Source organism: Arvicanthis niloticus, chromosome 3 (genome assembly GCF_011762505.2).
Source record: "Arvicanthis niloticus isolate mArvNil1 chromosome 3, mArvNil1.pat.X, whole genome shotgun sequence".
Taxonomy (NCBI): Eukaryota; Metazoa; Chordata; class Mammalia; order Rodentia; family Muridae; genus Arvicanthis; species Arvicanthis niloticus.
In genome coordinates, this window is record NC_047660.1 from 83,928,088 (window position 1) to 83,951,734 (window position 23,647).

General features: G+C 42.0%; 1 protein-coding gene across 1 annotated transcript in view; it reads left to right on the forward strand.

Annotated features, from left to right (window-relative positions):
• Eaf1 (ELL associated factor 1) overlaps nucleotides 1-9,092 on the forward strand; it is a 14,502-nt gene extending 5,410 nt beyond the window's left edge. The window contains exons 4-6 of the mRNA XM_034497417.2: nucleotides 1,489-1,688; nucleotides 3,562-3,795; nucleotides 5,939-9,092. Coding sequence (XP_034353308.1) covers nucleotides 1,489-1,688; nucleotides 3,562-3,795; nucleotides 5,939-5,985 — 481 coding nt within the window. The 3' untranslated portion in view covers nucleotides 5,986-9,092. The remainder of the gene's footprint in view (nucleotides 1-1,488; nucleotides 1,689-3,561; nucleotides 3,796-5,938) is intronic.
• The last annotated feature ends 14,555 nt before the right edge of the window (nucleotides 9,093-23,647 follow it).

Sequence of the window (23,647 nt, forward strand, 5' to 3'; positions counted from 1 at the left end):
GAGTTGGAGGCAGCAGGATCAAGAGTTCAAGGCCAACTGCAGCTGCATAGTGAGTTTGAAGCTAGTCTGAATTACACGAGACCCTTTCTTAAAACAAACAAACAAACAAACAAAATAACAGTGGTCTTGCAAGATTGTTAAATGAATAAAGGAATTTGCCACCAAGTCTAACGACTTGAGTTCAGTCTTCAGGACCCACATGGCAGAAGGCATAGCATGAATAAAATTATAATTTAAAAAACTTAAAAACAATAACAAAAAAATGTTTCCTAATTTCTAAAATAGTGAACTTTTGTGTTCATTGGACATCAGAGTTTATTTGAAAGTCAATTCATTACATAAACATACTGTAATACAGCAATTATTATAAGATAATGATTAAGATTCTCATGGGGGGCACTAGGCACAGGATCCAGAGGTTTACACATGGCAGGCTGGTGCCTTACCACTGAGCTAAATCACAGGTCCACTGAATAAGGGGTTTTTCATTCATTTTTTTATGTATTTACATCTCAGTCACAGCTCCCCCTCCTCCCAGTCCTCCTCTCCTCTCCTTCTCACAGAACACTAATTAGGTTTTAAAGACTATTACAACTTGATATCTGTTTCTGGTTTTCTTTCACTCATTTCTCTAGAAAAGAAAACAGCTCCCATTTACTGAGATCATCGTGGGCCAGTATGTTTTAGGTGTAGTACACCTAATCTTTACCAGTAATTTTTGAAAGGTTCTATTCTCTTGGAGACTAGCGATTACAGAAGTTGTGCTTTACCTAATTTGACTTCTAGAGCTAAGCCCTCACCTCAGACAAAGTGCCCACAGTACCCGGTTCTATCCTACCATTTGTTGGTTTGTATCAAGGCCTGTTTTAAACGTGCTACTCCTGGGATACTCCTTGGCGTTCTGTTCTCTATCTACTCTGTGATTTGGGGACTATCAGTATACCTCCTGGGTACTTGTTATACTCGCAGAATCTCCGACTTACTAGGTCAGAACCTGCAGAGATCTCTCGGGGATTTGTGTAGATGCTTAGCTAATAACCATTAGGCTAGTTCATAATCCAGTTTCTCCAGAAACTTGTATGTTTATTATTACAGCTTTATATTGAACTTAAGTCGTAGTATGATACTTTCTTGTAAACATGCTTAATCACATTGTGTCTGTGTTTTATCTCCTTGCTGAGCTTATGTTAGATGTGGCACATCTGTAACCTCAGCTCTTGGAAGACTGTGGCTAAAGGATCTTGAATGCTAGAGTGTATATAGCTAGATCCTGATTTAGAAAGGAAAAGAAATGAGCGCCTTGCAGACAGAGGCTCATTTCGCCGACTCTGCCATCACAGTTGGAAATATGAGCATTGAGTGTGTTCTCGTGGTGAAATTAAAAGATTAGATTTTCACGGGAACGAACATTGGTTCTGCAAATGCTGCCTGTGTGCTTAGTGATCTTGAGAAATGCTGTTTTGCCTCTTGACTTAATGTCTATTTCAGAGCTGAGGGAAGCAGCAAAATTCAAGCCCGAATGGAACAGCAACCCACTCGTCCCCCACAACCCCCACAGCCGTCACAGCCGCCCCCTCCACCTCCACCCATGCCATTCCGAGCCCCAACAAAGCCTCCAGCTGGACCCAAAACTTCTCCCTTGAAGGATAACCCCTCACCTGAGCCCCAGCTGGATGACATCAAAAGAGGTACAGAGCCAGAGCTGGCGGGCCAGCATGTGGGGTGGGCAGGGTGTTCCCCGGGAGCTCAGAGAGCTCGCTACTACTTATTTCAACAGAGTTCCCTGCCCTGGAGCTCGTGAGGACTGAGACTTTATTGTGAATCCAGGAGTGGTGGCTTGAGTGTGACTGTCTTCTTAGAAGCTTAGGGTTTAAATAAGGATTTCTATCAACCAAAGCTTTGCTGAGCTTGAAGGGCCAGAAAGAATATTCTAGGTGTGTTGCTTCTGGGCTCATCTACTGATCAGTATATGCAAATATAAGTGCTTTACTAAGGGAACTCCACGAATACCAGAGTTAGATGTTCTTTGCTGACTCAAAGCATGGAATTCTGAAAGGCCGAGGCCAGTGGGATGGAATCTGGTCCAGAAGGACATAGAGGTCTGCCTTTCCTTCGCAGACTTGAGACAGCGTACCTTGACTTTCGTCCCACATGGCAGAGTGTTCTGGTCCTCCAGACTCTCAGGCATTATGGGCTAAGCATATTTCACATTTATAAGTTTTCTGGAACAAAAATCAATCCCTAATAGCAGAAAATAGGAGGAGTTGAAGGCTTGTTCCTGGGAGTTTGCCTTTCTTACCGTTAGAAATCTGTCTTCTCATAGACCAGTCACCCTGAGTTTTAAACAGCTATGGCACCTCTTTGCCATTTTCCCACTCTGATTCTAGAATCCTATTGTGGAAGTTTCCACTGTAGTGTAATGGGAATTGGGCCAAGAGTGGGCCAGAGCCATGTAAGGCCATGGTGATGTTGGGACAGGAAAAATTTACAGCTGTATTGATAGTCCCACATGTATTCAGGGACGTTGGATTGGTTAGGGAAAACCTGTTTTTTCCACCTCTGTAGACATCCACAAAGAATGCAGGCCAAGCATAGCCATGATCAAATGTGTGAGAGTCAAAAGAGGGTGTGGCATTTCACCTTTTGCCCTCCCTTGCCAGGGCTTCTTACAGGCTTCTTAGGGGCTCAGAAAGGACCCAAGGTGACTCAGGCTTAGAAAGTCTGTTGACATCGATCTGGTCATTGAGCAGTTGTGATTTTTAGTGCTGTCAGCTTGCAGGATCTGAAGTCCTTAGGGACATGCCTCTTGGCACTCCTGTGAGAGCTTATTTAGCCTCTGGGCATGCTCTGAGGTATTGTCTAGATTAGATGAGGAAGATGCACACAAGTGTGCAGCACCATTCCCTGGGCTTGAGTCACTGGCACGAGCAGAAGCTTCAGCCGTCTTCTGCTCTAGACTGTGATGTGGAGTGACTCAGCCTCAAGCTTCTGCCTCTGTGACATCCCTTATAGGCTAGACCTAGAACTGTGAGCAAAAATAAATCCTTTCTTCTGTCAAGAGTTTTTAATCTCAGTAACAGAGAGAGAAACTAAGACAGGAAGATCTAAAAATAAGCCCTCAGACTTTCAATTGCTAGAAAAACACTTTTCTATTCTTTTTTTCTTACTTGTGGCCCAGTCAGGTCTTGAACTTAAGATCTTCCTAACTTCAGTGTCCAACTGCTAGGTATGGCACACACATAACAAATATTCCTAGGTTAAGGGAATATTTGTTATTCCCTTAAATAAATACTTTATTTAAGGGTTATTTGTTATTAAAAGTATTTATTTATTTATTTATTTAAGGGAATAACAAATAACCCTGATGTGTTTCTTACACAGAAGAGTCATTCTAAAACAGGCCTTTTGCTTATTTTGGTGAATTCAGTATTGCCATCAACCCTGGAGACAGAGTAGGTATTCTTGTTGGTTGGGGGTCAGTGTGCTTCCTCGGGAAGCGAGGAGGATAGGAATCCCGTGCTGCAGTTGCTTTCTCTGCTCATCCCAGTTGTGTTGTTGCAGAGCTGAGAGCTGAGGTCGACATTATTGAGCAGATGAGCAGCAGCAGTGGGAGCAGTTCCTCCGACTCTGAGAGCTCCTCAGGGAGCGACGATGACAGCTCCAGCAGCGCAGGCGAAGACAATGGCCCAGCCTCTCCCCCCCAGCCTTCACACCAGCAGCCCTACAACAGCAGGCCTGCAGTGGCCAATGGAACCAGCCGGCCCCAAGGAAGCTCTCAGCTCATGAACACGCTCAGTAAGTGTGCCCTCCTTTGGTGGCTGAGACAGGGAGGGCCATATGCAGCTTGTGCCTTGAACCTATCAACTCTAAGCATTTAGGGACATGGGCGATCTTGATGTAGACAAACTGGGAAGGCCCAAAACTCCCAGTCTTTTTTTTCTTTTTCTCCTTACTTATGGCTATGACTTCTGCAGAATGCTAAAACTTGATTGTGTAGGCTCTTTGTTTTTCTATATACCAGGTTTAAGATAGGCCTCCATTGCCTACTTCCTGGTCTTTAAAAGTTAATTACCTTCTTTGGACACCTCTTAGCCTTTGGCAAGAGAAAAGAAGGAATGTTGTTATGTTTGGGTAGCTTTTCCTCCAATTGATATAAGACAGGAAAGCCAAAATAAAGTCAGTTTTGTTTCAGAGTGGGGCGGTTCTGCTGTCTCCCTGGAATCTTGCATGGTGAATAGTCTCCCTCCTGGTAATCTTCATTTGAGGAACTTGGAAGGCCTGGCAGCAGAAGTAGGATCACAGACCTGAGTAACCCTGCAGTGTTGTAACCCTGCTACAGTCATTAATAGTTTCAGCACTGTGGACATTCCAGGCTGGGGAATGCCTTCTTGCAAGCTGTGCAGTGTCTTGGATATGTAGGAAGGAGCATGCCTGACCTCCATCCACCCATTCAGGCCACTGCCAACCCCTCCACCTGCCAACCTCAAGCGCCTCAGCATTTTGGCTGGTGTGCCCTATTTGCTGTGTATGTTGAGGTTCAGGTAGAAAGTCTGTCCTCACAGTCAGAAAAGTAAGTCCTTGGGATGGGGATGGGTCCTCTGAAAAGGTTCCAGGGACAGAGAAAATCTGGGCTAGAAGTTGGAAATACAGACTTTCACTTTCATCCAGCTGGTATCAGCTAAGGTTCTTTTATACCCATTTCTGTTATGTGAGCTTAAAGTGTCGAGTCCTCTTAAATCCTAGGTACCTACATACCAAATAAGAAACTGGAGCTTCCTAAGAGCTGACTAGTTCAAACTGAAGATTTAAAGTAGTATAAATACCTTGGACAGAGATGGGCAGAGAGGACATTGTACTACAGGTGTAAATAGCACTCAGCTTCCAAAATGGGAAGCCTCTTCCTTAGCTCTTTTGGTATTTGGGATGATGGCATAGGACCAGGCTGGCCTTGAGTTTGTGATTCTCCTGCCTCAGCCTTTTGGTACTGAGATTATAGGAATGAGCCACCACACCTAGCTCTACTTAGCTTTTTCTAAAGCACCTTAATGAAGCTACAGAGGTAGCTTAGGGTTTATGAGCACTTGTCCTTGCAGATGACCTGGGTTCAATTTCTAGCACACACGTGACAGTTCACAACCACTCCAGTTCCAGGGGATCCAACTTCCTCTTCTGGCCTCTAAGGGTGCCAGACACCAACATGGTGTACAGACATGCATGCAAGCCAAACTTTGATACACATCAATCTAATTATAAATCAACTTAATGTGAACTAGTCTGACAAATGCTCTGTTATTTATATTTTCTTGCTATTTATTAACATAATGTTTCGCTGCTCCTCTTCAGTTCTAGCAAGCAGTACCAAACTGTACTTTACACATGATTAAAATAGTGTTTTTTTTTTTTTCAAAAGTGCGATTGCACCAGCCTTTTCCATGAGCCAAATAGGTTTTCCTGCCTAATAAATTGAATTAGCAAAGTTTTTTTTGGTTTTTCATTTTGTTTGCTTTTTAATTTTTAAATTCTATTTATTCTTTTTATCTTTTGTGTGTTTTGCCTGCTTCAAGACCATAGAAGTTGGCCTTTTATCTTTTGTGTGTTGCGCCACATGCACTGATGCCTGAGGAGGCCAGAAAGGGCATTGGATCCCCTGGGACTGGAGTTACAGATGGTTATGAGCCACCATGTAGGTGCTAGGAATCAAACCTGGGTCTTCTGCAATAGCAACGAGTGCTCTTTCATTTTGAGCCATCCCTCCAGCCATGATTAACAAGCTTTTACTGTGATGTGCTAGCTGAGCATCCAGCCAAAGAATCGTAAGTCTTGGTATTTTAAGTGAAGGCAAAATAAGACATTAAAGTGCAGGGAGCTGTGTTACAGGTAGAGCACAGGGAGGTCGCTAGTGGCTGTGCTTTCAGCTTGATTTTGTTTTCTTTCACAGGAAATGACCTGCAGCTAAGTGAGTCTGGCAGTGACAGTGATGACTAACGCCAGGCTTTTGAAATCCGCTTTCTGGTACGCAAACACATGCTGCAGGACCCAGCTACTTCTGCCGGGATGCATGCCACAGGAGGGTGTTGTGGGTCAGAGCCAATAGGAGTTAAGGCCTGGAAGCACTCAGATACTCAGTCTTTAACTTGGTGGTGGTGGGTGATTTTCTCATGTAATTTTTGAACAATCTCTTGATTCAGAGTTTAAGTATAACTATAGGAGAACTAACAGAATTCTGTTTTATTTGGTTAACATTGTTAATGAAAAACAGACCAATGTACCCTAGTCTAGGACACTCAAAGTCTGTATCTTCATAGGCCAGTAATTCAGCAGCCCTCAGTTCAGCTGGGTGGTCTCTACCAGTATAAAATACAAGTCTTTTAAGGGCATGGAAAGAAAAGAGATTCTCAAATTGTGTCATAGAAATACATTAAGACCACTTTACAGTGTTGATACAAAGTGGTAAGGAAGTTTTTGTGACCTAGTTTGACAAGACCATAGAAGTTGGCCTTGGCAGAGTCTTTGGGTCAGGTGTGTGTGTGTGTGTGTGTGTGTGTGTGTGTGTGTGTGTGTGTGCACGCGCGTGTGCGCTGGAGATTCAATAGCTCAGTCCAGCACAGCTAGGAAAAGGGAAGCACACAGCCAGGAACGGCCAGTCACCTGTCCCTGGGCAAGCTTGCTCACTACTTCCTCTTTTGAGTTACACTAGCAGGCTTCAGATTCTTTTGCATGGAACTTTCTATTGGATTCCAAAAGACAAAAGCATTGCTGGCATTCAACTTGGATTCAGGCTCAGGCAGTTCCAGCACATTCGAGGCAGAGTGAGCAGATACAACAGCAGCTGCCATGCTGACACACATCCTCAGCTCATCTGAGGCTTTTGCTTTCATTAGGATCAATCCCTAGGTTGTTCTTTATTCCAAGGATGTTTGGAGGGTAGGAATCAAAGAGGGATGTAGTGAGAAACCTCTGGGCAGATTAACCTGCAGCAAGCCTCCACGATGAGAATTGTGACAGGAGTTTGGCGGTATGGAGCCATCTTCGGAAGCTTCGTTTGCTTTTGTGCCACTGTTTGAGCCTAACTCCCTGTCTGATGGGCTATTTTTATAGAAGAGAATCACAAGATTGCCTTTTGCAATGTGCCATTTCCAAATGAATGTTCTTGCTGGAAACTGGTCACTAGTCAGTGTTCCACGTTGAGGAAGTGTGTAGTGACTTGTGTGTCACTGCCCATCTCTGTAGTCTGAATGAATATATCCTAGGAAATCCCTGTCTTTGCTTTAAGACATTAATAATGCTGTTCTTTCCTCGGGTTTCTCCACTCACCCCTTTCCTCCTGTGCTAGTGGAGGAAGGTGGTCTGGACCTAAAAAGGAAATGAATGGTCCATGGTGGGACCTTAGGTCATATAGGTCAACTATGCAGTCAACGTACCATATAGATCAACTGTTTGATCCACACAGAGGCTGAAGTGAGCTGAGATGGGGTAGAGGCCATTACCCAGCAGCACATCAGCACCACTCTGCATAAGTTCAGATGCAGAGTATGCACTACTACCTGTGCTAGTCTCAGCCCACTGGGAGATGCTCCCTGGATCCAGTAGCAGGTGGGAACCTATTTATAGCAGACTGATAGTTGCTTTGTAATTCTTTGGAAATGATAGCTCAGGGAAGGTGAAGGTTATGATTGGGTGACTTGAATTGTCACTAGATGTGGGAATTGAATTGTTTTACTGCTCTTAACCTGTTCAAACTGTGGCAGGTTCCAGGAACTTGAACTAAAAATGCCTATTTGAGTCTCCCTTTGTCCCGTTTTTCTCCAAAAGCCTTGGTTTGTGTAGACGGAACTGTGGTGTTGGCATGCTAGTCAGTGACGGTTGCCATAGGAAGTACTGCATATGGCACTGGGCTTGATAAATCGAGCTTTCTGTGCCTCACACTACCCAGTCACCTGGCCTGCCCAGCACCACACATCATTTTGTAGATGGTTCCAGTTTTTGCTCTCTGCACAAATCCTTCGGTGGTTCTTTCTGCTTCCCCCTCCAGAATAAGAAAGCTGTTTTTGGAAATCCAGAATGTAGCCTCCCAGATGGCTTCTCAGGGGTATCCTTGTGCCAACCAAAGGACTCCCTTCCTGTCGCTGTGCCTTTGCTCTCCTCTCCTCTTCACCCAGTCTAAACCTCTCTCCAGAGCTCCTCAGTCACTATTTCACAAACTCTTCATTTCTTTCAACATATGGGTACGCCCTGGTGTGTATACAAACTACCGTTCTACCTGGTCTGGTTGGTATTAGCGCCTCAAGAGCAGGGACTGTCATCACAGAACTAGACATGCAGGTGCTCGTGCTCTGGTTGGGGAAGATACAGAGAGAACTACTAGTGAAGGATGGAGGGTAAACATAGGGAAACATTCCAGGCGTTGAGACATTGTGTATAGAAATATGTGCACAATGTCCATGCGAGTCTCTACTGAATCTGTAAATTATCTTTTATTTGCTCTATGCAATGTTCACTTGGGTGAGGTGGATAGACTAATTCTACAGAGATGATGCCATGGCAATCCTTTGAAAAACATTGGGAAAATGCAATACAGATAAACTAGAGATTTGTAATAATGCCACTTGTTAGTTTATTTCTGTAGCAGAATAATTTTCTCTGTGATGGTATGCTGTAGTAATAGGGAAACTTGAAAATTCCAAAGTCCTTCCCTTTTTTGAGAGACTGGTTAGTGTTAGTATGTGTGTGTACATGTGTGTACATGTGTGATATTTATTAATTATTTTAAAAGAGAATTGTTTTGTAGATATGTATTAAGAACAGCCAAACTGAATCTTTCCACTTGGCAAGGAACATAAACTTTCTGAAACTCAGGCCTTAACCAGTAGCTTGGAAGACCAACTCAAGTGTTAGGAACTGTGTGTTTTTGTTTCTTGTTATTTCTGTCTTAGATTCCTTGTGTCCTTTAATGATATTTAAAATCTTGTGCCTAAAAATTTATTTTGCTTAATTCTGATGTAGACATGCATGTTTACATTTATATAAAATATTTTGTGTAGTTTCCTCTCTTTCAAGATGAATATATTTAAATAAAAATGGTCAGCAATATATTTAATGTCTTGTTTTTTTTTTAAGCTGAACATCTATGTGAAATAGAATTAAGAATCCTTTATGTGTAAGTCTAATGTATTAACTTGATTCTTTTTCATCTTTGTGTCATGAATTTCCCCTTAACTTTAAGAAGATCTAACATTCAAAACTAAAAAGTGAATTTTGGTTTTAAAAAGGTATTGAGGGTCAGGGCCCAGAATTGTACCTGTCTAAAAGAACTGCAGGAACAAAAATGGAGAAAAGCCTGGGGGAAAGGCAGTCCAGTGACCAGCCCAACTTGGGATCCATCTCAAGGGGAGGCTCCAAGGCTTGCTACTATTACTGAGCTATGCTGTGTTTACAGACAGGAGCCTAGCATGGGTGCCCTCCAAGAGGCCCAACAGCTGACTGACACAGACACAGATACTTACACCCAACCAATGGACTGAAGTTGGGGACCCCTATGGTTGAATTAGGGAAAGGCTGGAAGAAGCTGAGGAGGAGGGCGACCCCATAGGAAGACCAGCAGTCTCAACTAATCCGGATCCCTGAGATCTCTCAGACACTGAGCCACTAACCAGGCAGCATATACTAGCTGGTTCAAGGCCCCCCAACACATACAGCAGAGGACTGCCTGGTCTGGCCTCAGTGAGAGAAGATGCACCTAACCCTTTACAGACTTGGGGTCCCTGGGAGTAGGGAGGACTATTAGGGTAGGGGAAGGGTCATCCTTTCTTGGAGACAAGGAAAGAAGAATGGGATGGGGAACTGTGGGAGGGTGGACTAGGAGATTGTAAAAAATAAAAGTAATTAAATGGTTTGAGGGTGAGGGGATTGGAGAGAAGGCTTGGCATTAAGAGCACAGACTGCTCTTCCAGAGGAACCCAGCTTGATTCTGAGCATGGCAGCTTACAGTTATCTGTAACTAGCTTCCTTTTTGTCCTGGTCTGCACTGTGTGCACATGATGCATAGACATATATATACATGAAAGCAAAACACTTATAATTTCAAAAAAAAAAAAAAGATGAAGTTTGGGGTTGCATGAAGGGGGTGGCTAAGATCTGGTAGTAGTCAGACTCATCAAATTGAGCAACTAGTCACACACCAAAATGTCTTCACAGTGCTGAGGAAATCAGAAGAGACCATAGTACCTGCAGTTACTGTAACAGAACAAGACCCATCCATGTGGGAAGGGTTGCCCACAGCAGTTCTCCCTCTACTCCAGGGAGGAATGGAGGAAGGCACATCCCACTTAAGAGAGGGAAATACACTAAGTCCATGCTGTAGACTTGAAACCTGTCTCCAAAGCTCCTGTACCCCTGTAAAGCCCAGTACACTGCAAAGCCCCTTGACACTTAACTGCTAGACTAATATTTGCAGAATAAATGTCTAAACCTAGGCTACATCAGGCATCAAAAAGACCCCCTAGAGCAGTGTTCCTCAATCTGTGGCCTGAAACCCCTTTGGGAGTCGAACAATTCCTAGGAATTGCTTAAGACCATCAGAAAACAGATTTTTTTTTTTTACAATATAATTAATAACAATAGCAAAATTATAATTATGAAGTAGCAACAAAAATTTACATGAAGAACTATATATTAAAGGGTTGCAGCATTAGTAAGGTTGAAAACCACTAGAGGATCAGCAGCAGAGTCCAAGCAGAATTGACTTCACTCTGGGGAGCAGGATGTCAAAACAGAAAAACCACACTGTGCAGAGGCCAAACCTCACAGCCTCAAGACCTGCTTGGGCATCAGGTGGCTTCCTGTGCACCCACAGGACAGGCTTGTTTTCAACTACATTAGGCCTTGAGTGGAACTACCTGCTCCCTCCCAAGGTGTTAAGAGTCATTATGACTAGACTCAGATAAGACCCAGGTTGCTTCCAGCTTTGCTGGTTAAGGCACCTTTTGTACTAGCTGACCCCAGCCCAGTGGCTGCAGATGGTGTTTTACAATTGCATTTCACTCAGCAGAATAGACTTATATTTGAGCATGTATCACTACCAGGAGTGAACTGAACCTTAGAGCTGGAGTATGCAGGGCTTTCCTTTCTTTTTAATCTTTATTTTTTCTTACTTAAAACAATTGTTAAATTTAAATATATTTTGATCATATTTCCCCTCTCCCAAATCTTTCCAGATCCTCTTCCCCTCCCTATGCACCCTACTTCAAGTTCTTTTGCAAAAACCCAATTCAATCAACAACCTCCCCCACCCCAAGAAAGGAAAAAAACAAAACCCACTAAACTGACCAAGTCCCCCCCCCCCCCCAACACACACAACGTGTGTAGTCCATCATATGTTGGTCAACTACTCCTTAATGTGAGGCCTGTTCTGGAGTGGTTGACAGACCCAGTGTATATCAACTATATTGGAGAAAATGAGTTTTCTTTTTCCCAGCAGGTATGAGGGACAGTTCCGTTGTTAACCTTTACCTAAATAAAGTTATAACAAAAAATATAATAACATAAAACAAAAATTATACCTTCAGATTTGGACAAGACAAATCAACAGAAGGAAAGGAGCTCAAGAAACGGCACAGGAATCAGAGACCTACTTGTAGCTGTCTTTGGCTGCTTAATGGGGTCTTTCTCCCACCCTTTTCCACCCCTTTTCTTCCATTCTTTGAACCTTCTAACATTAGATACAAGAAAAAAATGAGAAGAAAGGAAAGATATCCTTGGATAAAGTCAGGAGCTGGAAAGGGAGGGTGTGTTTTCATTAGACTACTTCCTGTTGACTGGGGCCACTAAGTTCCTTGGGGCAAGTTTGATCTTCACTGTCAGGAAGTCTTGTTTCTTCTCTGTGCATGACTACTTGACAAACCACTAGCAATAACAAAAAACAACAACCCGTACCTTCTCAGGACCCTAGCATTTATAAACCTGTTGCAGTAATTTCCAACCCCAATAAACCCATATGAAAAACACACAATCTAGTTATAATTATAAGCTATAAGTCTAGACTGGGCAGATCTAGTACTATACTAACATTCCCCAGCTATAAGACCCTTTGCTAATTGCGGTTTCTCCGGGCTATGCGGTTCTGTTCCTCCTCTTCTTCCATCCTGCCTCTTTCCTTCTCCTCCCTCACTCTCCCAAACCTCTCATCCCACCTTTCCCCTCCACCACCCAGTCACAGGCTCTAGCCTTTATTGACCAGTTAGAATGAAAAGGTCCACATGAGATCACCTGAATATGGATCAGACTGCTTGTTAACCCCTCTCAAGGAAGCAGAATTAACATCAGAATACAAACAGCATGGGGCAACTCACAACATTTGCCCCTTTTGTCCAATTAAAAAGGCTGTTTTTCTCAGATACAAATTGAGCACAACTATAACAATTAATAAAAATTTTAAGGTATGATATACACTTAATACCCAGTCCATCATATTTGTCAATTTAGATAAAGCATTCTATCATCTATCCTAACTTAAAGAGTTTACACTTCCGTGCCTGAGTTATGCTGACTTTAATTTGCATTACCATCTGAAACCCATCCTTTCACATCTGGAATTTCTTCTTTAATGCTAAACAGCTTAAGTTCAATTATGAGACTATAACTAGTCTTCAACCCCGTCAAAGATCTGAGAAGGCATTAAATAACACCTGAAAATGTAGGAAGAGCAAAGGCATAGCTTCCAAAATTATACAATTTGTAGAGATAGCTGGCTGCCTGGACAGTCCTTTAATTCCTTATAATGTTGGAGCATCTGTCTTCAGCCTTCTGGCCCAGAACCATCTGACTGACCTTAAGTGAAGCAGGAATTATGAAGGCCTAACTTACCCTGTCTTGGCAGAGCTTAGCAGTCAGCTATCCCAGATGAGTTAACTAATTGCAGATGAATTAGGGCAATTCTTGCCCAGTGGCTACCTTGCCAGGATTGAAGCAACTCTGCCTGGAGGTTAATGAGGCTCAATGTCTTCCTTGAAGTAGGATGGGGGTACTGTCAGGAGCACACATGTCTCGTATTCAAATGATCTTTAATAATGAAATAATATTAAATGCCATATTCTGTGGCTCTCTGATGCTTTTGAAGACTATCTATCTATCTATCTATCTATCTATCTATCTATCTATCTATCTATCTTATCTATCTGAATTGTGTAGCTATTCACTATTTAAATAATCTTGAAAACACTTGTTGTAATTAAATTAGGATCTAATATGACCATGAGCTTCATTATCTCACTATTAACTTGCATTACTTAATCATCCTAAATAGTTTGTAATAGCAGTTATTAAAAGGACTGGATATTGTATTCTTTAATGAGTTGCATAGGCACAATGCCTATCCAAGAGTAACAAAACTAATTTTAAATTTTGTATCAATATACAAAGATTTATACCAATGAAAACATTCAACCTGTATCAATATATAAATTCTGTGCCAATGTAAGAAATTATAACTTCAATTTTGAGTCAAATATAAAGATTACTACCAATGTAAGCTTATGGCTATAAAATGCTTTAAGAGTAAATTTAATATCCTATCCCTATTTTTCTATAATATTACTAACCCTTTTATTTTCCACCTCCTTCCTTTACCTAAGAAAGAAAGATAAAGAAGAGGAAAGGGGGCTGGGCAGTGGTGGCGCATGCCTTTAATCCCATCACTTGCGAGGCAGAGGCAGGCGGATTTCTGAGTTCGAGGCCAGCCTGGTCTACAGAGTGAGTTCCAGGACAGCCAGGGCTATACAGAGAAACCCTGTCTCAAGAAACAAACAAACAAACAAACAAAGAGGAAAGGTAGAAATTCCTGGGTCTAAATTCTCTAATTTCCTCCCTGTCCAAAGCTACAACATTTGCAAATCACCCTTTTAAATGACAACGTATCTCTAATTCGTAAAATAACCAGAACCATTCCGTTCACCCCAACCTAAGGGACTGGGACAACGATCTTTTGTTTGCCTCTTGCTGAATTAGGGTGAAAATTTTCTTTCTGAGGCCCAATGGGAAATAGGAAAACTGGTTTTGTTAAAGGAAGGTTAGCTGGCATCATTTGCCATCCAGTCTCTATGTGCTGAGAAAGTTCACGGCTTAGCTGAAGTCCTGACTGTAACAGTCTGAAAGGCTGGATGGGTGAGCTAGCTGCTCTGGAAATGTGCTGGAAGCAAGTTTTAGAGGAAACAGGTTTGATGTAGCTAAGGTAGTGTGGGTCTGCATCCTGCCTGCACAGGGCACAGCTGTTGGGGATGCGAAACTCAAGGAGCTTGACTGCACTTATCCCACCCCACCCAGGCGGTTGCTGGGCTTTGGGGAAGCGCTGAAGCATCGCTTTGGGTGGGAAGGCTCAGTCTGAGATACGAAAAAACTGAAGCTGGTATTCCCTAACTTCCGGGCAGCTAGTCGCGGCTAGAAAACCACACAGAGAAGTACACAATAGTGTTGAGGGTCTATGAGCCCACAATGAGGCCAGGACCGGGTGTTTCCAGTCTCGTGGACATTCAGGTGCCACTGAGTTGTAAAGAGTTGAGAGCAGAGGAGTTGTCGAGAGCAGAGTCAGAGGCACAGGCTGAGGATGGTATTCAGCCTGGGGCCAGGGGGAAGAGGACCTGTGGCTTGCCTCAGTGGTGATTGTCTTTAGCTTGGTGGCGGTTGTGGCTGGGAGTGCAGAGAGGCCTTCTGTGGGGAAATTAAGCTGCAGCTTGGTAGTCTAATGCCTTTTCCATGGCTCCCCATGGAGGCTCTTGATGAAAGAGACAGTCCATGGTTCTAAACTGTTTCCATGTCGTTCGCCATGAAAAATGGAGGCATACCGTACCGTACCAACTTCTCAGGGTTGACTTAAGATTAAATACCTTTTACAGGGAGGAATGTCTGGGATGGGAAGCTTATTAGCTAAATCCTCAGGTCCTCTAGGTACCTCATTAGGCTGGAGAGCTCTGTTCTGGGCCTACGTGATCATCGGTAGGTTCCTTATGTGGGGAGTGCAGGTGTTCCAGGCCAGGAATTTGGCAGGGAGTGAGGAGTTGCCTAAATCTCAAGTGTGTACCCACCGAGTCCCTGGGTCTCAGACCTGCTCTACCTTACCAAGCTTGTGGCATGGTTTTACTTCCACAAGGTTGGATCAAGCAGGGAGCTGGAATGGAAGGTCATAGATTCCTAGTATCCCAGAGTGTAGACCTCATCAGGGCTGACTTTCTCCTCCTCCATTCTGCAATATACAAACCTTACAAGCAACACATAGCTCTGTAAAGACATTCTTATGGAACCTGTAGGGTGCACAGATCGATATAAGCCTATTTCCTGGCTTTCTCTATGTCGTACCAGGCGAAGAAATCCCATGAGTAGATCATGTTCAAAGATCCTGAGAAATTGTCCTGACAAGACTTTTACATATCTTTAAGACATTTGTCCATTCATTCTCCCTACCTTCTCTCTTCTGTGGAGGTTAATATTTGCTGTGTCTACCAACTGGCTCTTTGTCTCTCATCTTGAGCTCTTTGTATCAGTTCTGAACACTTGTTCATTCCCGTGCTCAGGAATCCTATAAACAGACCAAACTGGAAGCCTTTATACATACACAGAGGACCTGGGCTTGCTGCTCAATCTCTATGAGTTCATAGGAGCCTTGCTCATGTAGATCTGAAGGCCTTGTTTGTTTGGTAACCTCCTTTCCCTCTCTCTGGCCCTTACAACTCTTTCTGCCTCCTCTTCTGAGGGGTTCCCTGAGCTCTTAGGGGAGGGATTTGATGTTAACATCCCATATAGGGCTATGTATTTCAGGATCTCTCTGTATAGTGCCTGGCTATGAATCTCTGTTTCTGTTCCCACCTGCTGCAGGAGGAAGCTTCTCAGGTAATGGATAAGCACAACACTGATACACGAATGTAGCAGAATATCATTAGGAATCTTTTTCTCTTTGGAAACAGGGTTTCTCTGTATAGCCTTGGCTGTCCTATAATTCACTCTGTAGACCAGGTTATCCTTGAACTCAGAAATTGACCTTTCTCTGCCTCTCGAGCACTTGAGATTAAAGTTTCATGCCACCACTGCTCAGCCATTAGGAACTATTTTATTGCTACATTTTGGGGGTTGTTTAGAATACTAGTATCTGGTTTTCCCCTAGGTCCCTGGGCTATCTAGTCTCAGTTTCTCAGACACTTAAGCAGTGTCAGTTATGGATTACATCTCATGGAGTGGACCTGAAGTCAAATCAATCACTGGTTACTCCCACAAGCTTTGTGCCACCATTACTCTAGCATATATGCATCACTGTAGATAAAAGGTCTGTGGCTGTTTTGGCATTCACTCTTTTAATAGTGTGCAGAGTAGCTTCCTGTACCAAAGATGCTGAAATGTAGGGATGAAGGCTCTATGTAAGACCAGCTCAACATCTCCAAGTTCAGTATAGGTGTTGTCCTCTCCAAGAATGGAGACTTGCTGTAAGTTTGTGGATAGCAACTATCTTAGCAACAGCCTGGATTCCCATGGGGCACCTTTGGCCAATAGCTCAATTAAATGTAATCCAATCCTGGCACTGGAAGCTTTGTTGGGTGACAAGAGATGGCTGGTTGAGATTCTGTCTCCCCAATTATTTGGCTATTTCATTTAGATTACCTTCACCTATACACATACACATCATATACATCATATACATATATGTATGTATATATACATATATACATATACATATACATATACATATACATATACATATACATATACATATATATATATATATATATATATATATATATATATATATATATTAGAAGTTTCTATTGTATTAAGTCTCCATACTGGCTCCTCAAATGCTGCCTAATTTTAGCTGTCCTCTCATATTCTCCCATAAACCCCTGCCTCCTGCACCTCCCCATTTGGTCCTCCCATTCCAGTACCCCTTCCATTCATATCTATTTATTTTTCCTTTCTTAATACAATTTATCTGTTCCTCTTAGTCCCTTACTCTATACCTATCCTCTGTGTTTCTATGAATTGTAGCTTGGTTATCATTGCATTGACAACTAATATATACACATGTGGATACATACTATGTTTGTCTTTCTGGGTCTAGGTTACTTCACTCCGGATAATTTTTTTCTAGTTCTATCCATTTGCCTGCAGATTCATAATATCATTTTTAATGGCCAAATGATACTCTATATTGTAAATGTACTTTTTTTTTATTCTTTTGTTAAGGGACATCTCAGGTGTTTCCTATATATGTCTATTATGAATAGAGCAGCAATGAATTTTGGTTGAGTGTTGAAATAATTATTTAAAAATGGCCGCTAGAGAAGCCAACTGTCTAGGCTGCAGTGGCTCTGCCTAGCTCAACCACGTGGCCAGAGGCCACATGCACGCCACAGCTAGAAACAGCCAGCCAGAAACACCAGCTCTGCCACCCACGAGACACCAGCGTGGGAGATAGCTCTGCCAATCTTCCACACTGTCTCTGCAAGGCTGGGCATTGCTCAAACCATCCCACCATCCACACAGGCCCGGTAGAAAAATGAGACTCTAATGCTTAAAGATTAATCAAAGGCTTATATATTTGATAATGATCAATAACAAGATGCCCTTACAATCAGAGGTGTAACCTAGAACCCAACCTAGATATACAAACTACATTTGACTGCTACAAACAAGCGAACATCAGCCTCCATGTCCCGCTCTCTCTTCTAGCTTCCCTTCCCTCTCCTTGTTACTCCTCCTCTTCCTCTCCTTACTCCTCCCACCTTAGCTCCTCCTACATATCACCCTTCCTCTTAAAATAAAAAAAAAATCTTTCAAAATACTTAGAGCATAACTATACCAATTTGTGTCAGTAAGGTACAAGATAGACTTAATACCCTGTCCATCATTTTGTTGACTAAACAGAATCTCTGTCATCTCTCCTAACTAAAAGACTTAGTTCTGAACATGGCTTATGTCCTGGCTTTAGGATGAATGTCAGCTGAAAACCATCCTCTCAAATCTGTTCTCTCAAAGTAAATAGCCTGGGTTGGCTGGGACTGTAAGTCTTCAACACTGTCAGAAATCCAGAATAACTGAATTAATTGAAATTATGGGAAGCACAAAGCATAGCTTCTAAAACTTAGCCAATTTATACAGACTGCTGAACACCTGGACAATCCCTAAACCTCAAAATGTTGGAACATCTGATCTTCAGCCTTCTGGCCCAGAATCATCTGACAGACCAAGTAATGCAGAATTATTAAGGGCTGATAACTCTGTCTTGGCAGACATAATCAGTCGACTATTCCACAAGTGTGTCCTTTTCTGGACAGTAATTTATCTGTAGATGGAAAGAGGAAATTCTTGCCTAATGGCTGTCTCATCACAACTGGAATAACTCCAAAGATGCTCAATTTCTTCTTAGAATCCAAGACAGGAAAGCTGTCAGGAGCAGACAGGTCTCTAATCAAAATGAACATTAATACAGAAATGTTTGTAACATCAATTCTGTGGACTTCTGACGTTTTGAAAACCAACTATCCATGTAAGGCAATCTGGACTGTTGTCTGTTAACTCCTCTCAGCTATTTCTAAAAATATAGAAAACACCCTAACAATAAATTGAGAGCCATGAATTTGTTATAGGCCCTTAACTCACAGGCTGACCATCTCAAATCAGTTAGAAAAGTTAAAGAAGGACTGGGTCTAAGCCTTGTATTCCTAAATGTGTTATATAGGCACAATGCCTATGAGAGTAATAATATTAATCTCACTTTAATAACAATTCCTAGCTATTCCTCCCTGTTCCAACAAAACCACTATTTTCCCTAGAAACACAGCCCAATATTAACCACCTCAGTCCCCAAGCCCAGGGAATAGGGGTGCCGATTCTTCATTAACTTCTTCAAGCTGATTACGGGCATTGAGATATTAGAAGAGGGGCAGGGGGAAGGGTAAATTGATAAGCCTTCATTGCATCCAGCTGAAATTCCAGGACATCAGAGATTTGAGCAGGTCTGCTCAGCTTACTTGATGAGTAGATTCACCAAGGCTGTGTATTCTGCAATATACAATAATTCTCAAAACAAATTTTAGTATCAAGAAAATTTTTTGTTTGAATTCAGGAATCTAGTCTTCTGGCGGCCTGCCTCTGTCATGCTAATCCATATAATTCTGGAAGGCAGAAAACTTATCGTCTCTTCTGAAAACACACAGACAAAATCTTTTTCCCTAAACAGAATATTCTTGAGCCAGTAACCAGAAAAACCTCTATTGTGACCTCTTTCCCAGAGGAAAAATATAACCACAAAACTGAAAATCACACCCATCTTTTTTCCCTATTTTGCCAAGCAGGAAATGAACCCAGAATTCTCATGGGGCCCATGTTAGACAGAACCCGAGTCTCCTGTGAAGCAATATAACTTCATATCATTTAAACACACCTGATTTACACTCTCTTTCTGTTTGGCCCTCTGTCTAGAACAGTTTTTTATTTATACCATCTATGTGTTTGGCTTTGTATTCCAGAGCAGTTTCCACTTGTATTCTGTACTTTCTACTCTAGAATCAGTGACAATTTTCCCTATCTTAACTAAAGTACTGTGCCTATTCTGAGGCTTCCCTATTTTGCCAAGCAGGAAATGAACCCAGAATTCCCATGGGGCCCACGTTAGACAGAACCCGAGTCTCCTGTGAGGCAATATAACTTTATATCATTTAAACACACCTGATTTACACTCTCTTTCTGTTAAGCCCTCTGTCTAGAACAGTTTTTTTATTTATACCATATATCTGTTTGGCTCTGTACTCCAGAGCAGCTTTTACTTGTACACTGTACTCTCTACTCTAGAGCCAGTGACAATTTTCCCTATCTAAGTTCCAAACCACGGGTAATAATTCCCATGTGATTCAGACAAATCTACTTATAAGTCTTTCCTAAAAGCAAACAATCCCTATATTTTAGCTTTATACTTAAATCAGTAACTGCTCCACAAGGGAGGCTTATTTATTTGGTTATCTTGGCTCAGAGCAGTCTACAATTTCTCTTAGCAGAGGACCTGCCTGCCAACAGTTTTTGTTCACAGTTCCCTTGCTGGAGTCACGTGACTCCTATCAGCACCAATCACTCACACACTTCCTTTTAAAAAACTACAACTTTTATTCCCAGGTGAATAGACTTAAATTTCTACTGAATTCGTGTCTGAAGTTGGTGCGCCACTTTGTTGAAATAATTATTTTAAAATGACCGCAGGTCAAGCTGACTGTCTAGGCTGCAGCTGGTCTGCCTAGCTCAACCGCAGCTAGAAACGGCCAGCCAGAGACACCAGCCCTGCCACCCACAAGATGCCAGCATGGGAGGTGGCTCTGCCAATCTCCCACGCTGTCTCTACAAGGCTGGGCAGTGCCTGGACCATCCCGCCAACCACAGGGGGTTGGTACAGATGAGACTCTAAAGCTTAGATTATTCAAAGGCTTTATATATTTGGTAATGATCAATAACAAGATGCCCATACAATCAGAAGTGTGACCCAATGCCCAACCTAGATATATCAACTACCTTTGACTGACAGAGACCCGTGAACATCCGCCTCCATGTTCGCCTCTCTCTCTCTCTCCTCTCTTCCCTTAGCTCCTCCTCTTCCTTTCCTTTTTTCTCCCTTACTCCTCCTTTTCTTCCCTTACTCCTCCCACCTTAGCTCCTCCTACAGTTGAGCAAGTGTCCCTTGTGGCAGGATGGAACATTCTTTGGGTATATGCCCAAGAGTGGTACAGTTGGATCTTGGGGCAGATTGATTTGCATTTTCCTGAGGAATCACCCACTGAATTCTGTAGTGGCTGTACAAGTCTGTGCTCCCACCAGCAATGTATGAGTGAGTGTTCCTCTTACTCATCTCCTTGCCAGCATGAGCTATCACCTGTTCTGTTGACCATAGTCATTCCGACAAGTGTAAGATTACATTTCGAAGTAGTTTTAATTTGCATTTCCTTGATTGCAAAGGCTGTTGAACATTTCTTTAAATGTTTCTCAGCCCTTTGAATTTCTTCTATTGAGAATTCTCTGTTTAGTTTGTAGCCCAGTTTTAATTGGGTTATTTGTTTTCTTGATATTTAGTCCTTTGAGTTCCTTATATATTTTGGGTATTAGCCCTCTATTGAATATGTAGTTGGTAAAAATCTTTTCCCTTTGTGTAGGCTGCCATTTTGTCTGAAATGACAGTGTTCTTTGCCATGAAGAAGCTTTCTAGTTTCATGAGGTCCCATTTATCAACTACTGGTAAATGCAAAACATGAAGGTTAGAGGATGTGAAAAAAAAACCTTGGATGGTGATAGGAGAATGATTTAAGATACATTGGGGACGGGGGAGAAAAATTGTTTCAGATTTCTTCCCTCACCATGTTACTGCTGCATTGAGACTTCAAAGTTTGGCACTTTAACATTAAACAGTGGAAATATTAACTTATCTGAAATTTATCTTTTTGTGAACTTAAAAAGATTCTTATAAGCTTCAGGGAATCCACTCAAATCTACCTCCCACAAGTCAAATGGACTCCAGATAAGTATTTTCAATCAACAGTCTGACTTCCTTCCCACTTGCCTATTCTCGAGGACAGGAGTTCTCCCCTTTCCCTGGTCCTAGGACCCTCCCTCCTGCCAAGATCACCAAAAAACCAAAACAAAACCACACACAGAAAACAAAAACGCAATGTCAAGATGTGTGTGTGGATACTTGCCTATAATCCCAACACTCAGGAAGCTGAGGCAGGCAGACTCTGTGAGTTCAAGGCCAGCCTGATCTACACAGCAATTTCTAGGACAGCCAGGGCTGTTACACAGAGAAATCTGTCTGGAAAAACAAACAAAGAATTGGCAATGTTCTCTTGATGGACTTTTTTCCTTTTATGAATATGGAGTGTTTTTCCCTATCTCTTCTGATTAGTTTTGGTTTGAAGTCTATTTTGTCAGATTAAAATGGATACACCCTTGCTTCTTGGGTTGGTTTTATCTTGGAATAAATAAATTTTTCTAGCCCTTTCCCTTGAGGTGATATCTATCCTTGATGTCAAGGTGTGTTTCTTGGATGTGGATCTTGTTTTTCCAATCTATTCTCTTAGTCTATCTTTTTACTGGGCAATTGAGACTTTTGACATTGGAAGATCTCAGTGACCAGTGATTGTTGACTCCTGTTATTTTGTTGATGGTGATGGTGATGGTGATGGTGATGGTGATGGTGATGGTGATGGTGATGGTGATGGTGTGTGTGTGTGTGTTCTTTCTTTTTGACTTAATGGTCTGAATTTATTTATTCCCTGTGTTTTCTTGAATGTAGTTAACCTTTTTAGGTTTGAGTTTACCTTCTAGCACCTTCTGTAGAGCTGGGCTTATTAAAGGTAGATATTGTTTAAATTTTTTCTGGAATGTCTTATTTTATCCATCTATTGTAATTGAAAGTTTTGCTGTTATAGTAGTCTGTGCTGGCATTTGTGGTCTCTTAGATGCTGCAGCACCTCTATTCCATGCCCTTCTGGCTTCTAGGTTCTCTGTTGAGAAGTCAGGTGCGACTCTAATAAGTCTGCCTTTATATGTTAATTGGTCTTTTCCCCTTGCCACTCTTTGTATTCTTTGTTTTTTACCATTAGTGTGTTTTGACTATTATTTACTGAGGGGACTTTGTTCTATTTAGTCTATTTTGTGTTCTTCCTGTACTTTGATAGGCTGCTCCTTCTTTAGGCTAGGGAAATTTTATCTATGATTTTGTTAAAACTATTTTCTGTACCTTTGACCTGTGTTTCTTCTCCTTCCCCTCATGCTTGAATTTGGTCTTTTCATAGTGCCCAAGATTTTCTGAATGTTTTGTTCCAGAGGATTTTTAGATTTTACATTTTCTTTGACTGAGGTATCCATGTCTTCTAATGTGTCTTCAACACCCGAAATTTTCTCTTCCACCTCTTGTATTCTGTTAGTGAAGCTTGCGTCTGTGATTCCTGTTTGAGTTCCTAAGTTTTTTGTTTCCAGATTTCCCTCAGTTTGGGTTTTCTTTATTGATTCAATTTCTACTTTCATGTTTTGAATGGTTTTATTCATTCCACTGTTCATTTATGTTTTCATAGATTTTTTTGAGGGATTTGTTTCCTCTTTGTGGACCTCTATCATACACATAAAGGCTGTTCTAAGGTTGTTTTTTTTTTTTTAATCTGTGTTTCAATCATGTTTAAATATCCATGGCCTTTTGGGCTCTAATGAAGACATATTGTCATGATTCTTATTGTATTTTTACACTGGTGGCTAGGCATCTGGGATTGAAAAGTTCTTAATTCTAGGTGCTGATATCTAATCTTGTCTTTGTTGGGTAGGTGTAAAGCCCAAACAAAAAGGACCTCACGATCTGTGGGGAACTGCAGATGCACCCAAATCACTCATGAGAAACACAGCTTGATGCAATCGCAAGAGGTTTACTAAAAAAAAAAAAAAAAAAACTAGCTAGCTAGGGCCTCCTTCCATGTATCCCAGGAAGGGGTAGAGGAATTCAGCCCTGAAGTAACCGATTTTACAGCTTATAAGGGGAGCATCTACAAACCAGGTGGGGGGTAGAGTTAGGGAAGGGGGAAGGCTGAGAGTGGAGTTAGGGAAGGGGGAAGGAGGGGGAACAGATCACTAGGTCATTGATACA